Below are 13,402 nucleotides of genomic sequence, written 5' to 3' on the forward strand. Positions count from 1 at the left end.
CATTTATTTAAAGATCACTGCAATGGCCTTTAAAAAAAACTAATACACCTGAGAGCTTTTGTATAACAATAGATCTTTGATTCCCCCCAACAATAGAACCTGAAATATAAAATCACAGAGCCCCTCTGCAATTACAATTTATGCCCTTCTTGGGATTTGTTTTTCACATATACAATTAAAATTAATAACCCCTCTATTGGTCATTGTGGTTGCTGTTTGTATGCAACTGAGTCACTGTTATAAACTCATTAAAATTGTAGTTCACCTGTGGGGTCCTGGCATCAAGTGTCAACAAAAAGCTTTCAGCATGGAATTACTGCCTCGGTTTTTTGTAGTTCCAAGGTTTCATGTAGGAAATATTCTTCTCCTAATATGGATCAGGCCACAGCAGGCATCCCGCTGAATCATTCTGAGCAACTTATAGGAGAAATACCCCATTTTTATTATATTGTGGTGAGCTTAAGCGAAAGGGGGAGACAGAGATCTCTACTTTGGGAAGCAGAGCAAAGTGTGAGTGTAAAAAACAAAATGAAAACAATCTTGAACGGGTGGACTAGTGCATTACTCTACTGCGGCCTATGAGAAGGTAAGTAGCACGCAGGCAGCCACACTGACCAACCTCACATAAATTGGTAAAAGCCAACATGATTGGGTCACATACGAAATGTTCCCAGAGTCTCAGTTCTGAATTCCTCGGGTCACTGTACACCTTTATGGAATAACACCACCTTGCCTCCAACAGACATGACCGGGATCACCATCACTAATTTGAAACCAGAAACTACATATGAGGTCAGGATGTCCGCCATCAATGGGAAAGGTGAAGGCGAGAGCAGCCAGGCCAGCACTTTCAAGACTGAGCCAGTCCGTAAGTACTCCCCTCGCTTCTTGCTCCTGCTCTAAGTGCTCCTCTGACCCAAATGCTTTGAACCTAATGCCGTAGCTCACTCCGCTGCCTCCCCGTGTCTAGCTGTGCCCAGATGCTTTCACCATTACGTTCCTCTATTCTCATGCCAAGCCCCCAGCGCAATCCTTTTCCATCCAGGCCAGAAGAAACGATAACTCACGACGACGCCGTCACTCCATGATCCAACTTTGTTAATAGGGTTAACGATGCAATGTGTAACCTACCTCTCCTTCATCACCTAGCACTTTTATGTACCTCTTTTTTTTGGTGAATGTTTGCAGCGTGTAAGTCTGAATGAACCCTCGTCTTCATAGCCCACAGCTCAGGTGATTTACTGAAAGCTTTCTGCAAAGTACGTGCACATTCTTAAAGCTGATTTATACTTCAGTGTGAAGGAGTGTTGTCTCTGTATTTATAGTTCAGTGACAGCATGCATTTTTAATGTAGCAGCCACACATCGAGTCCTGCTGAGAATTGTTTATATTTTCTGATAGTGATGGCAGAGCATGATGAATTACTGGATATTTTAGAAGGTCAAGAACATTTTCTATTTAACGGCGTTAAAGCGGGTTTGGTGGATATTCTGGACATATTTGTCATTGCCCTTGGTGCTTCCTATATATCACAGCTTAGTTAGTTAGACATATGGGGCAAACTTTACATCAAAGAGCAGGTATGTGACACTTGTCATCACCAGGATGTGTCGGCCTGACATGAAATGTGACTTTGAGTGTATTTTTGTCACACGCTTCTCACTGAAGTATAAATTGGGCCAGATAGTAGTGTAAATACGCGTACATTCTGCATTTTGATTCTCTTTCAAATCCAAATCATATAGCAAAAATGATCCAGTAACTGCTGTTTAACATGATAACAAGTGATTGCACATTGTAACATAGTAAAAAATAATAAGGATGTAAATTCACGGGAGAGGAAACAGAGCTTTTTATCAGTCAGCACTTCAAACCAAGGTCAGGAATAAATCTTTGTCTTATTTTGTGCCTGCCTTCATGTCACACTTCCATTTGTGTGCTTCTTCACCCCCCCCTTTAGAAATAGCTCCTCAGCATCCTCTTATTTTGCTTTCAGTAAAAAAACAAAAACAAATCTCTTCCCTGTGTTCATTATGCTTATTTTGGAAACCCTTTTAACTTGAAGTTCAGCTCAGACGTTACAAAAATTGACTAAAATTTGATGGAGGAATCATATTAGATGCTGTAATCAGTTTGTATCAGAACGGGGGGGGGGTTTATCAGCCGCAAATCCAGATTCCTTACCTTGATCGACACCTTGGAGTCATTAAAAGTATTTTCTACTGTAGTTGCTGATACAGTACCAGTATTATCAACTGTAAAACAGAGAGAAGCAGAACTTTGTGTGAACAGAATACTCAGTAAGGCACAATAGACAGTGGGTTAACGATTTGACAGGGCAGCTGGCCTCTTTCATTGATCATATTTCTCATTTCATTGTTTTTTTCTTCTCTTTGTTTTATTGTTTTCTCATCTGGTTTTTCATCTGTTCTCTCTTCCATTGGACTTCTCAGGGTATTCTGTCACAAGTAAGTTTCTGTCCTCCATGTCTTGGCTGCTTTATATTCGTCTGCATTTTGTCTCCATCCTCCCGTTGTATTTTACCCTCACCGTTCTCTGTGTTAAAAAAAAAAGAGTGGTTACTAAATGATGCTACAGCCAACTGGATGTAAGAACTGATCACACAGTGTTCCACAGAATCATCATCCAGTGCCCCAGAACTATGAATTTTCTTTTTCCCCCCAACCAATCAGCATTAGTTTCTTCTTCTTTTTTTTTTCCTAATATAGCAAATGGAATACTTTTATGCAGTGTCAGGATCATTTTAGAGATATATGTGTGATGGTCTTAAAGAGCAGGTTGTTTTCTGCAACAGTCCTGCTTGTAATTCCTGTTTTTTTAGTGTTTTTTGTCTCATGACGCCTTAAAGGTGTGTTGTTTTTTTTTTTCTTTAAAAAACAATTATGTACTTCTGCATTGCAGTAGTTCAGTCAGGGAATGTTATATAAGGAATATACTCTCTTCAGACTATGACTTCGCCTAAATTAAAGACTATATATAGTTGCATTATCCGACGATGTATGGAATCATTTCTGGTAATTATTTTAAAAACCAGGTGTCTTTGCATATATTTTACGTATATTCCAGTCTTCAACTGCCCCAGATCTTTTGGGTTCCCATTCTTTTGATATTAGATGTTTTCAGACACAGAGATTAATATCTTGAAAGTAAGAAAATAAAAAAAACTACTAGTTTGCAGTAGGTTACTGGAGGATGGAGGTGTAGCTTTCTTTGAGAAAAGACTGTGCTTACTGTTACACAGGAAGAGGTTTTAATATCTCGTATAATAAAGAGACCCAGAAGCTCAATGCATTGTATCTTCCTTAATAGAAAAATACACGTCTGCACACACACAGAAAAACATTTCACCAGTTCACTTTATCTACAACCTTTAGAAGAATGTTGAAAAGTGAAAAAATACAACCAAATACTGAAACACTGCAGTGCAAGTAAACTTCAGCAGAAAAGTTTCCAGCCAGAACTAAAAAGTAGTGAAAACAGCTCGACATGCTTGCCAATTACATTTCAACACAATAGTGTTGAAATGTAAATCGGATTTGAACCTAGGACCTTTTTGTCCTGAGGCAATAGTGCTAACCACCAGTGCCTCATATTAAGAAGGTCCAGGGTTTGAATCCACCAGTCTGCTGGGACTTTTTTGTGTGGACTTTGCTTGTTCACGTTTGGGTTCTTGAGTATTTTGGCTTCCTCCCACGGTCTAAGGACATTCTAAGTTGGCCGTAGTTGTGAATGTGATCGTGTGAATGGTTGTCGTCTCTCTGTGTTCGCCCTGCGATAAATAGGCGACCTGTCCAGGGTGTACCCTGCCTCTCGCCCCAACGTACCCAGCTAATCGTGATTCTAAATTAGATAATCAGAAGAAAGATGGATAGATTTTCTGATTACATTTTCTTCAACACAGTGCACTGACTTCATAGTACCACTGTCAAAAGCTTCAGTTCCAGAAGCATGACTGGGAAATGTGCAGCTGTTTACATTGTGCGTATGTTTTCTGACGTATAATACTTTTAGGGACAAATAAGTTGCGTCTTTTTAAAAGAGAGTTAAAGAGAAGAATTTAATTAACTTGGTGTAAAGAGTGTAATAGTGCTGTAGCGCCTAAGTGTTTGGGTGAGTGTGTGTGTCTGATTGTTGTGCTTATAATTTTGTTAAGCGAGTAATTGTATGTTGTTGCTGTAAACAAAACAAAAGGCAGTTGCCATAGGTATAGTAAGAAATCAATATGACATGTTACAGTCACTACTGTACAAACAAGAATGCAGCTTTGGATCCTCAAAAGTCTTACAAGCGCTGCAAAATTATGGTAAATCTGGCCATAATTTTATTTTCATAAGAACTTCATTCAATGCTACAGGCCTGAGCTTTCAAAAGATAAAGGAGCATAATTTCTGTCAACTTATAAGTTGTTCATTTCAGCCTTTTATGCATTCTAAATATCGAGGCGCTATAAGCAGCCACGGTCTTAAACCCAGGTGGGCTGTCAAGACCTGAGCCCAGTATTTCAGGCAAGCAAATTCTAAATCTGTTTGCAAATATCTAAAATGCATGTATGCATGTAATGTGGGAGGAACCTAGGGAACCACAGTTGTGAACCATTTGGCTTCAGTTGGATCAGTGGGAGGACATGAACAAACCTATTCCTGTAAACTGCCTAAATGTTATGATTCTTAGTGTATTTGCAGCCCACTAGTTTACAATATCTAACACTTGAAGAACTATGAGCTTTTTAAACTCTTAGATGAATAGCTGTCAGTGGTTGTCAGCAAGAAGAAATGATGTCTTAGCAAGCGCTCACATTTCCATTGCTGTTAAAGAGCAAAGATCTGAGCTTAGTGAGCGTGTAAATGCTACTGGTTGGGCCAGAATTACACAGTAAGTTTTGTGTTCTTATAAGTGGCACAATGCACCCTGAGAGAACCAGTATATAATCAGTATGAAAATATCAAATGGAAATATAAAATTGCATTTATTCATATCATTTCATGTCCATATTAACACATTAGATTTGATTTAGATTTGTCAGTGATCCAGGCAAATTCTTTATGACCAAGAGACAAAAAGAAACAGTCCCATCCTTGAGGGGGTTTTTTCTGTTGAGGACTCCAGCGCCTCTCATTTTGTTTTCACCATCTTTCAGTTTCATCAGAGATACCACCCCCTATTGCTGCCACCAGTATGGCCCGTAGTGAGTATGCCAGTCCAGCAGTGTGTGCTGTGTCTCTTTACCTCTCTTACCTGCTTGGCATTGCATCTAGTTTTCATTTATATTTGTTGTGGGTCATAGGAGGGCTCAGAATCCCTCTACAGAGTGAAAATTGACAAAGAAATCGAATAGGTTTGCTAATTGTCTCAAATACTTAAAAATTTAGATTTTTACTAACACTTAAAGGTTAACCATCTGACATAGTGTTGTGTTTGCAGAATTAACACAACTTGCCTGTTCATTAATATTCAAAATTAGATTCTTGAGACCGTTGTTGTGCAGTTGGAATATATGAGTTTGTTTTACCAGGCCTGCTTTATCTACTGAGCCGCTTACTTTGACAGGTGTAGAGGATACTTACTGTAGTTTAATTGCTATTTGTAGAGGTATCATGCTAACACCTTAGTATAAAGTTAGGTGGTTTATAGAAAACTCATACCACTACATCATACAAATTGTTTATGCTATTATTTGCTATAAACATTAAGGTAGTAGGGTCCATGCTAACACCTCATATTCTGTTTGTGTCATAACAGAATGCTGCAATTTCTATACTTTTACTGAGTAAAAACATTCGTAATTTAAGCAAATTCTAGTGTACTTACATATTTAGTTGATCTTAAAGTAGATTCAGTGAACATTTATTTTGCACCATTTTTTCTCCTAAAAACAAAGCTAAACATCAAATCAGCATATGTTCAATGTGCCATTTGTTCACGCTAACGGGCATGGCTGCTAATGACAAATGAAAGCTAATTTTCAGATGTATCTGTTTATTTTAAAAAAAAAAAAAAAAAATCAGAATCGTGCAAAAAAAGGGAAGACAAGCGCCCAAAAAATGATCAGACAATTTAGTATTAAGATCTCACATACTGAGGAGCTATTAAAGTATTGAAAGCTATTTCTGGTTCTTACCCTGTTATCTGTTTAGGTGAGACACAGCATATAGTTAAGCTGATCTGACAGTTGTTAAAGTACAGTTTGGTTGGTCCCGCAGTGTTGTTACATTCACAGCTGAACAAACCATGAGGAGCCATTCTTTAAAATGACAGAAGGATATCTGTCTTTTCGGTGAATCTTTCAGTGGTTTCATCCACTCAATTTAATCACAACTTGTTTTCTCCCAGATCGCTCATGAGTTGAATCCTCCCCTTAGTGTGCATTCACTCCATTTCTCTCTGAAAAGCCAGACAGCAGCGTGTTAACAGCATCTCAAAATCATCCTTCATGTATTGACTGGCTACGCCAGAGCATGGATAGCCACTGCCAATTGTTCTTTATCTGACTGGGACTGAAAGCTGTGACTAAGTAGGAAGCAGAGACCAGGATTTTCTAATGAATGTTTTAAGGGACCAAAAATAACTTGCTCTTCCACAAATACTTTTTGTGAATACTTAGCCCGTTTTCTGAAAAACAAGAAAAAGAGAGATCGCTGACACTGATCAACAAAGCCCAAGCAGACCCGGGTTGAGGTTTTTAACGTCATTGTGTGCAGTAAAATTTTAACCAGTAGCACTGCTAAGTGACTAACCTGTCTGACTGCTTATTGCTGTCATTTGTGGTTTTCACAGACCTTAAAACGTCATTTTGGTTAACAGTGTGCAGTGTGTAAAGAAGCATAACATGTGTGTTTGGTCACTGGAGTAATTGCTGTAAGTGTAGTTGCTCCTTTTAAGTTCCTGATGTATGATGTGTCTGCTGTGTGAGATCTGTATGTCTCAATATTGTTCCTAACAAGTCTTTCCTTTTTGACACACCATTTTAATAACATTTGTCTAATGCAGTTGTGACTATTCATTAGCTTGAAATAGGATGCAGCTGATGGCAGTGTATCTGCTCAGTGCTTTTACAAATGCATTCCTCAGAACAAATGCCACATGTGCTTTTTTAGATTGTCGTAGAACTTATTTCTTCAGATTTTTCATGTGTTCCTATTGTTGTCTGCTGTGTTGTGTATCATACTTAGTTGGCATGGTTTTATTCCCAAAGCTGCAGAGTTTCCTCTGTTTTCATTTAAGCTCTATTGTTACCGGAAAAACACAACAACTAAAATTGATTTGTATTGATTTTAAAATTGATTTTCTGTTCGACATGTCATTTATTTTCAAAGACAATCAGCCCTACTAGAATGGGTACAAGTTAAAATTCAGATCTGGCCAAATTGTTACCAAAATATATAACAGAGGGAAAAAAATGCCAGAGGAAAAGCTGTCAACTGGATGCATGAGGCAATTCTGGGTGTATAGTTTTGGCTGAGTCTTCAATATCTTAATTAGTTTATTTGTTTGGTTATTTACTGATATTCTCAGTGTTGTTAACAGCCATAACTAAATATCCAGTACCTCATATATTCAATAACATATTTTTTATATGTTCAAAAACTTCTGTTTATCAATTTACGATTTGTTTTTGTTGTTCTGTTTTGTCATTATGTCTTTAACCTTCTTGTTTTTGTTTTTTTATTATTATTTTGACATGTTTTCATCATTTCAAAATGTTTTGTATGTTTCCCATATGCCCCCCACCTGTCCCTGCTACCCCCCACACTTTCCCTCTTTTTCTTCTTCTATGTTATCCTTTCAACCATTCATGTCCGTGGCATCATGTGACTTTGTCATGTGGCTCTTGCATGGTGCTGATGATGTCGTCTTCGCTGACCAACAGAAGGTAAATTTCCTTTGTTTAGTTCGAGACCATTACATCAGCAATAATCATGCACAAGGCCTTTGTTAAATTAGGCTCATAGAAGAGGCATTAAAACATTTTCAGTTTTATTCATTTTAGCCATTTGTTTCATCTACGAGCCATTATGTAATTAAGTAACAAACATTCACTAACCATGACTTTCATAATCAAAGCGATTACTAATAATAATAACCACAATGATTATTTTCCCTTGCATTTATAGAGTAACACCAAATTTACTCTTGGTGCCTTGATTATTTGTGTGTGGGTGTGTGTGTACAGAACTTTGTAGAATGTGTTTGTGTGTGTGTGTGTGTGTGTATATATATATTGTATATATATATATATATATATATTTATATATATCTATATATATATATATATATATATATATAGAGAGAGAGATATATATATATATATATATATATATATATCTATATATATCTATATATATATATATATAGCTGAAGCTGAGCTTCAACTAAGCTAAAATTAACACCACAAACAACACTAATCTTCATAGAGCCAGCAATGCAAGAGTGATGTAAGTTTGAAGAATTAACATGTAGAATTTAGTTTTTTTCTCTGTAGTGCCAAATCACAGCACAACAGTCATCTTAAAGCACAATAAAACAGACAAAAGATTTTATACACACACTAAATTGATGCATAAGATCAGGTTCAGATCTGTTAAATGCACTTAAACAGCCTATATCCTTAACTTGGATCAATAAGTAGACCACTGCGTAATAAATAATGACACGATTTTGATATTTTCTCTTTCTGTAAGTGTAAATAACTACATTCTGAATGTGAAACATTCACATTTACAAAACAGTCACAGCTTGAAATGTCTTTTGAAAAAAGTCAGTGCGTTTTCAACAATGCATGTTAAAATTTGTAGATAACAGTGGGCCATTACAGGCGCAAAATCATTCCACACCCAGTATTCTGGAAATAAAACTATAATAGCGTTTTACTTATTCCATTCAAACAGCAAGCTGCAGAAGTGCTCACATTTTTAAACTTTGCAGACAGTTTCGCTCCTGTGTAGTAATCCTGGTACAACTGCATCAGTAATACCAGTGCATTTTAGCAACAAATTCAAGATATTAGTGCAATTTTTAAACTTTGCAAAGCCATTGTGCAAATTTTCCAGCTATGTCTGACACCTAGGCACTATTGGATGTGCTGCAGAGCAAAGTGCTACTGGATGCATATGCTTAATTTCATCTTTCTTTTTAAACATAATTTTTGAGTTCTCACCCTGGTTAACATAGAAGTTATGACTATACTTATGACTAATTAGAAAAATCTTTAACAAAGTCACACATAATTGTGTCATATTATGTTTCATGTAAAATGTGTTGTTGTTAACATGATTTGCCTTTAATATGGCCAAATGCCTTCACAGATAGCATTGCAAAGCATTTTTTAAACCCCACTTTTCCGGTTTTGTAACAAACCATTTCATTATGAATTATTTTTAAACATCATACGAGCAGCCCCACAAAGTGCCACTAACCACAATTTGCATTGCATGCATTGTTAAATATAGTCACCCACAAGGCTAATGTTTCATATTCTTCCCCTGGAGAGCTACATAGCTCACACTGTTTTACCGGTTGGACTCACAACAATCCTTTGCATTACTGCAGCATGCAAGTTTACTTCCTTTTTCTTGTTGCATCCTCTTTCTTGTTGTTCAGCTGTTCTTAAAGAAAATGTCTGTCCTACCTGCATGTCTCTGTATCTTTGATGTAATGTCTTTCTAGTAGTTTGCATATGCAGAAGTGCTAACATTGGGTACATCTTTTTAGTATTGGGAAGTCATTGAGACGATTGGGCAATGTTAAAAACATTTATCTTTTTTTTTTTTCATTTGACCTGAACAAAGACTCCAACTTTGAGACATTTACTATTTTCAAAATTCACCTTTCTTTTGTATAATTCATACTGTTATTAATCGCTCACATACAGCACTTATGAGATGATTTTCCGTTATGATCTATGAACTCGTAAAACTTTGTTGTCTTTGTGATTAGCTTGGGCTCCATGTGGAACCACACCATCCACATGCATGTTAGAGCGAGGCCATGGGTGGTGTTTCACACGATACCCTTCTGAATTTACAGCAGTGGGCCAAATTTCAAGCTTTGCATGTGTAGTTTTTTTCATTCTAATCTTCCACTTTCTCTGTTTTAGCCTTCAGAAATATTCACCTAACCCAGAATGATGCAATGCTGAATGTATCAATGTCTGCCTGTCACAGAGTTACTACTGCTGTAACTAATACCGTCTGATTCACTTTCAGCCTGTGTCATGCTCACTTCTGCCTGGTGGGATGCAGTTTTTAGAAAGTGTGCTTATTTGATTACTTCAAGAAAAAGTGCCTTCATGCATATTCATTTAATTAACTACAACCACTAACACTGATGTTTAAATGTTAAATACTGAATACGTACTTTTTTTTATCACAAAATGGATAAGTGTGTGTGTGTGTAATATATATATATAATATATATATATATATATATATATTAAATAAAAATTAAAATATATATAGATTATAATATATATATATATATATATATATATATATATATTAATTCTATAATTTTTTATGTATGTATGTATATGTATGTATGTTGATATTATTATAATAAAACACCAATATATATATATATATATATATATATAATAGATAGATATACAGATAATAGAGAGAGAGAGAGAGAGAGAGAGAGAGAGAGAGAGAGAGAGAGAGATATTTATTGATTTTTTCTCCTTATTGAATTTCTATCAGTAGCATGCATGTAGAAATTGCAGCACCACTGAGCCTTTCTGTTACCTGCTGGTGTGGCTGTTACTTTTAAGATTGTTAGCACAGGGCAAAGATTATAGCATCACAAGGTAGGGGATTTAATAACATATTAACAAGGCTAACTGTGTGTAACCAATATGCACATAATTGATGAGTTTGGGTTGTTAGTCTCCACCCTTATTGCCTTAACAGTGCCACGAAGAGCTACAGCACACACACACACACACACGCAAAAAACACATTGACCTCCTTTCCCACAAGACTATGTAAATGTTATTAAAAGTAATAGAGGAACATGTCCAATCAAGGCCTACAGGCTCATTATCCAGCGACCCAGCAGTCATTACTCAGCAGGACAGAGCAGATAATGAGGGCCTCAAGGAGAACAACACCTCCGCCTGTGGTTCTGAGGCAGCCACGTTGACCTCTGTTGCTTCTAGTCATTCTGGAAGTAATATTCCACCTAAAGTCTGTCTTTAATTATCAGATACTCTTCTCATGGAGGTTATATTTCTTTCAGTGGGTCCTCCAAACTTAACACATAGATGTACTATTTTGCAAATCTTTTGATGGGTGTTCCAAAATTGTTGCAATTTTGTGTGCCCCCTGATCTGGCACTGCTGTGGTTAAAGTTTAAGTTTAGGCACAAAAACGAATGGCTTGGGTTAAACAAATAGTTCAAGGGTAATGAAAGATTTTGGTTGTTGAGAAATTAACATTAACTAAAACTTACTAACCAAGTTATTATTTGAGGTGAAGGCTTGAAAATTATTAATGTTATTGATCTGCTCCTGGTGGACACTGGTGAAAAAAATGTGTCTATTGTAGCGCAGTTTTCTTTTCTTTTAAGATAAAAAATTTCAGAGATGTTAATTAATGTAGGCAGTTGGTTTTTAAAGGTAAACATGTGTTGATGCAGTAACCACCGTTTGTCATCTAATCATCATTCCTTGGTTTCCTGTTTAGGGGAACCCAGTGCTCCCAAACTGCAGGCCAAGGTGCACAGCCCGGGCAATTCTCTTAAGATCAACTGGATCACGCAAGATAACGGTGGTTCCAAGATTAAACATTACCTGATCAGATACAAGGCTGTGAGTATTTCTGGCAATGGGGGTAACTTTTTGCATTTGATATAAAAACAAAAACAACATAAAAAAAATAATAGCAGTTACAATAAAGTAGTCAAATCTGGCTACGGCTTTGAGCAGGGGTAAATCTACTGGAATCTGTCAAAATATGTGCCTGCTAATGACTCCAAAGCATTTTAAGCCACCTCATCATCCAAGTCATTTCCCCCTTTCAATTTGTATCTTCTACCTCTTTGGAATTAACAGTTGTCACTAGGAAGAAAGGGTGACTGTAATTAGACCAACCAACCCTTACAGCAGACTAGTTTTCCTGCAGTGGCGGTAATATAAAGTTATGTTCTCATGCAGCACTTGTCCACTGAATTATAACTATGTATTCAAAAAGATTCATTACTAACCTGATGGAAAAGATAAATGCTTAAACACCACTTTCATTTATTCTTATAAGATCTACTTGTGTACAATTTGTGCATACTTTAATTGGTGAGTACTTTATACATTTCATTATTTTCTTGTTTTTCCCTCATTATTAACTGTTTCGGACCAGGTTAATCTCTTTGGAACGGAAAAACATGTTGAGAAAGAACATGTACTGCTTTTATGTCAGCTCAAGAACAGTTTGAGAAATCGAGACATTTGTAGATGATCTAAAATGAGCTTTTCCTTTGAGAGTGTTGAATTGTTCCTTTCTAAATCCATTTCTCAGAAGCGTGTATCTGACTGGAAACCAGAGCTCCGCCTTCCCAGTGACAGTACCTATATCGTCCTGAACAGCCTGGAATGGAACACGGAGTATGAGGTTCATGTGGTGGCAGAGAATGAGCAGGGCAAATCTAAGCCTGGCATCCTCACCTTCAAGACAGATACAGAGCCCACAACTGTCCCAGGTACTATTCCCATCATACCTACCCCAAGCATCCACACACACCAGCCACAGTGCACATAGGCTTCTACCGTGACCAGAAAATCTATTATTTGGATCTTTGACTTTTGCTAGGTGCTTATTCAAAGCTTGCTGGCTGCAGGGTCGGTCATGAATAATCTATCTCTGTCTGTCGCATGGCAGAGGTGTATTGTTTTTACTGTCTAAACGACTATGGTTGACTAGTATCTCGTGAGCGGGAGACCAAGGTGGCGCGACTCATATCGTTATAGAATCCAGCACTTAGGTAAGTGGCCAATCAACCAACTCACCCTAACCAAGAGCCGGCTCTCGGGAACAGTTGAACGCGGCGAAATGCACCCCTACTTCAGCACCGGGCCCAATATTAACTGAACCTCCAGAGGGAGGACGGCGCCGACAACGTGAACCGAGTGAAGGCTCTCATCTCGGCCTCCACTATTGCTTATGGCGGAGCCTATGTCTGTAGCGAGGAAAGAAATTCGAAGTACTCTCAGCCAATCACGGAAAGCCCCCAGAACGAGCATGGACACCGAGTTTCCCGTTGGGAATGTCACCCATGCGGGAAATATGCTTTTTCTTTAGTTCCTTCGAGCTTGGTCGGTTAGCTACACGAGTGAACTTAACAAAATTGGCGCCCACTATGGGTCGGAAACTTCCAGCTGTCAATCCGGGCAATT

The 13,402-nt window shown here is 37.5% G+C and overlaps 1 protein-coding gene across 5 annotated transcripts; it reads left to right on the top strand.

Moving 5' to 3' along the window:
- Positions 1–11: 11 nt before the first annotated feature.
- LOC121812591 (neural cell adhesion molecule 1-like) lies at positions 12–12,881 on the top strand. 5 transcript variants are annotated; one of them, XM_042215187.1, is made up of 6 exons: positions 12–868; positions 2,454–2,468; positions 5,159–5,206; positions 7,889–7,891; positions 11,700–11,824; positions 12,528–12,881. In XM_042215187.1, the coding sequence occupies exons 1-6, from the start codon at positions 745–747 to the stop codon at positions 12,765–12,767; spliced, it is 555 nt and encodes a 184-aa protein (XP_042071121.1). In that variant the 5' UTR covers positions 12–744; the 3' UTR covers positions 12,768–12,881. The 5 variants fall into 5 exon arrangements, with proteins under 5 accessions (XP_042071121.1, XP_042071122.1, XP_042071123.1 ...); XM_042215188.1 differs by lacking the exon at positions 2,454–2,468; XM_042215189.1 differs by lacking the exons at positions 5,159–5,206; positions 7,889–7,891 and adding an exon at positions 3,619–3,621 and having other exon boundaries at positions 12,528–12,880.
- The last annotated feature ends 521 nt before the right edge of the window (positions 12,882–13,402 follow it).

The sequence above is a fragment of the Haplochromis burtoni genome, unplaced genomic scaffold, assembly GCF_018398535.1.
Source record: "Haplochromis burtoni strain Fernald_Lab_line unplaced genomic scaffold, NCSU_Asbu1 Contig_675, whole genome shotgun sequence".
Lineage (NCBI taxonomy): Eukaryota > Metazoa > Chordata > Actinopteri > Cichliformes > Cichlidae > Haplochromis > Haplochromis burtoni.

Coding starts and splice junctions, on each gene's coding strand:
- LOC121812591 (XM_042215187.1), top strand. CDS start 745: ATGACCGGGATCACCATCACTAATTTGAAACCAGAAACTACATATGAG. Junction 11,825..12,527: donor ACCTGATCAGATACAAGGCT/GTGAGTATTTCT, acceptor TCCATTTCTCAG/AAGCGTGTATCTGACTGGAA.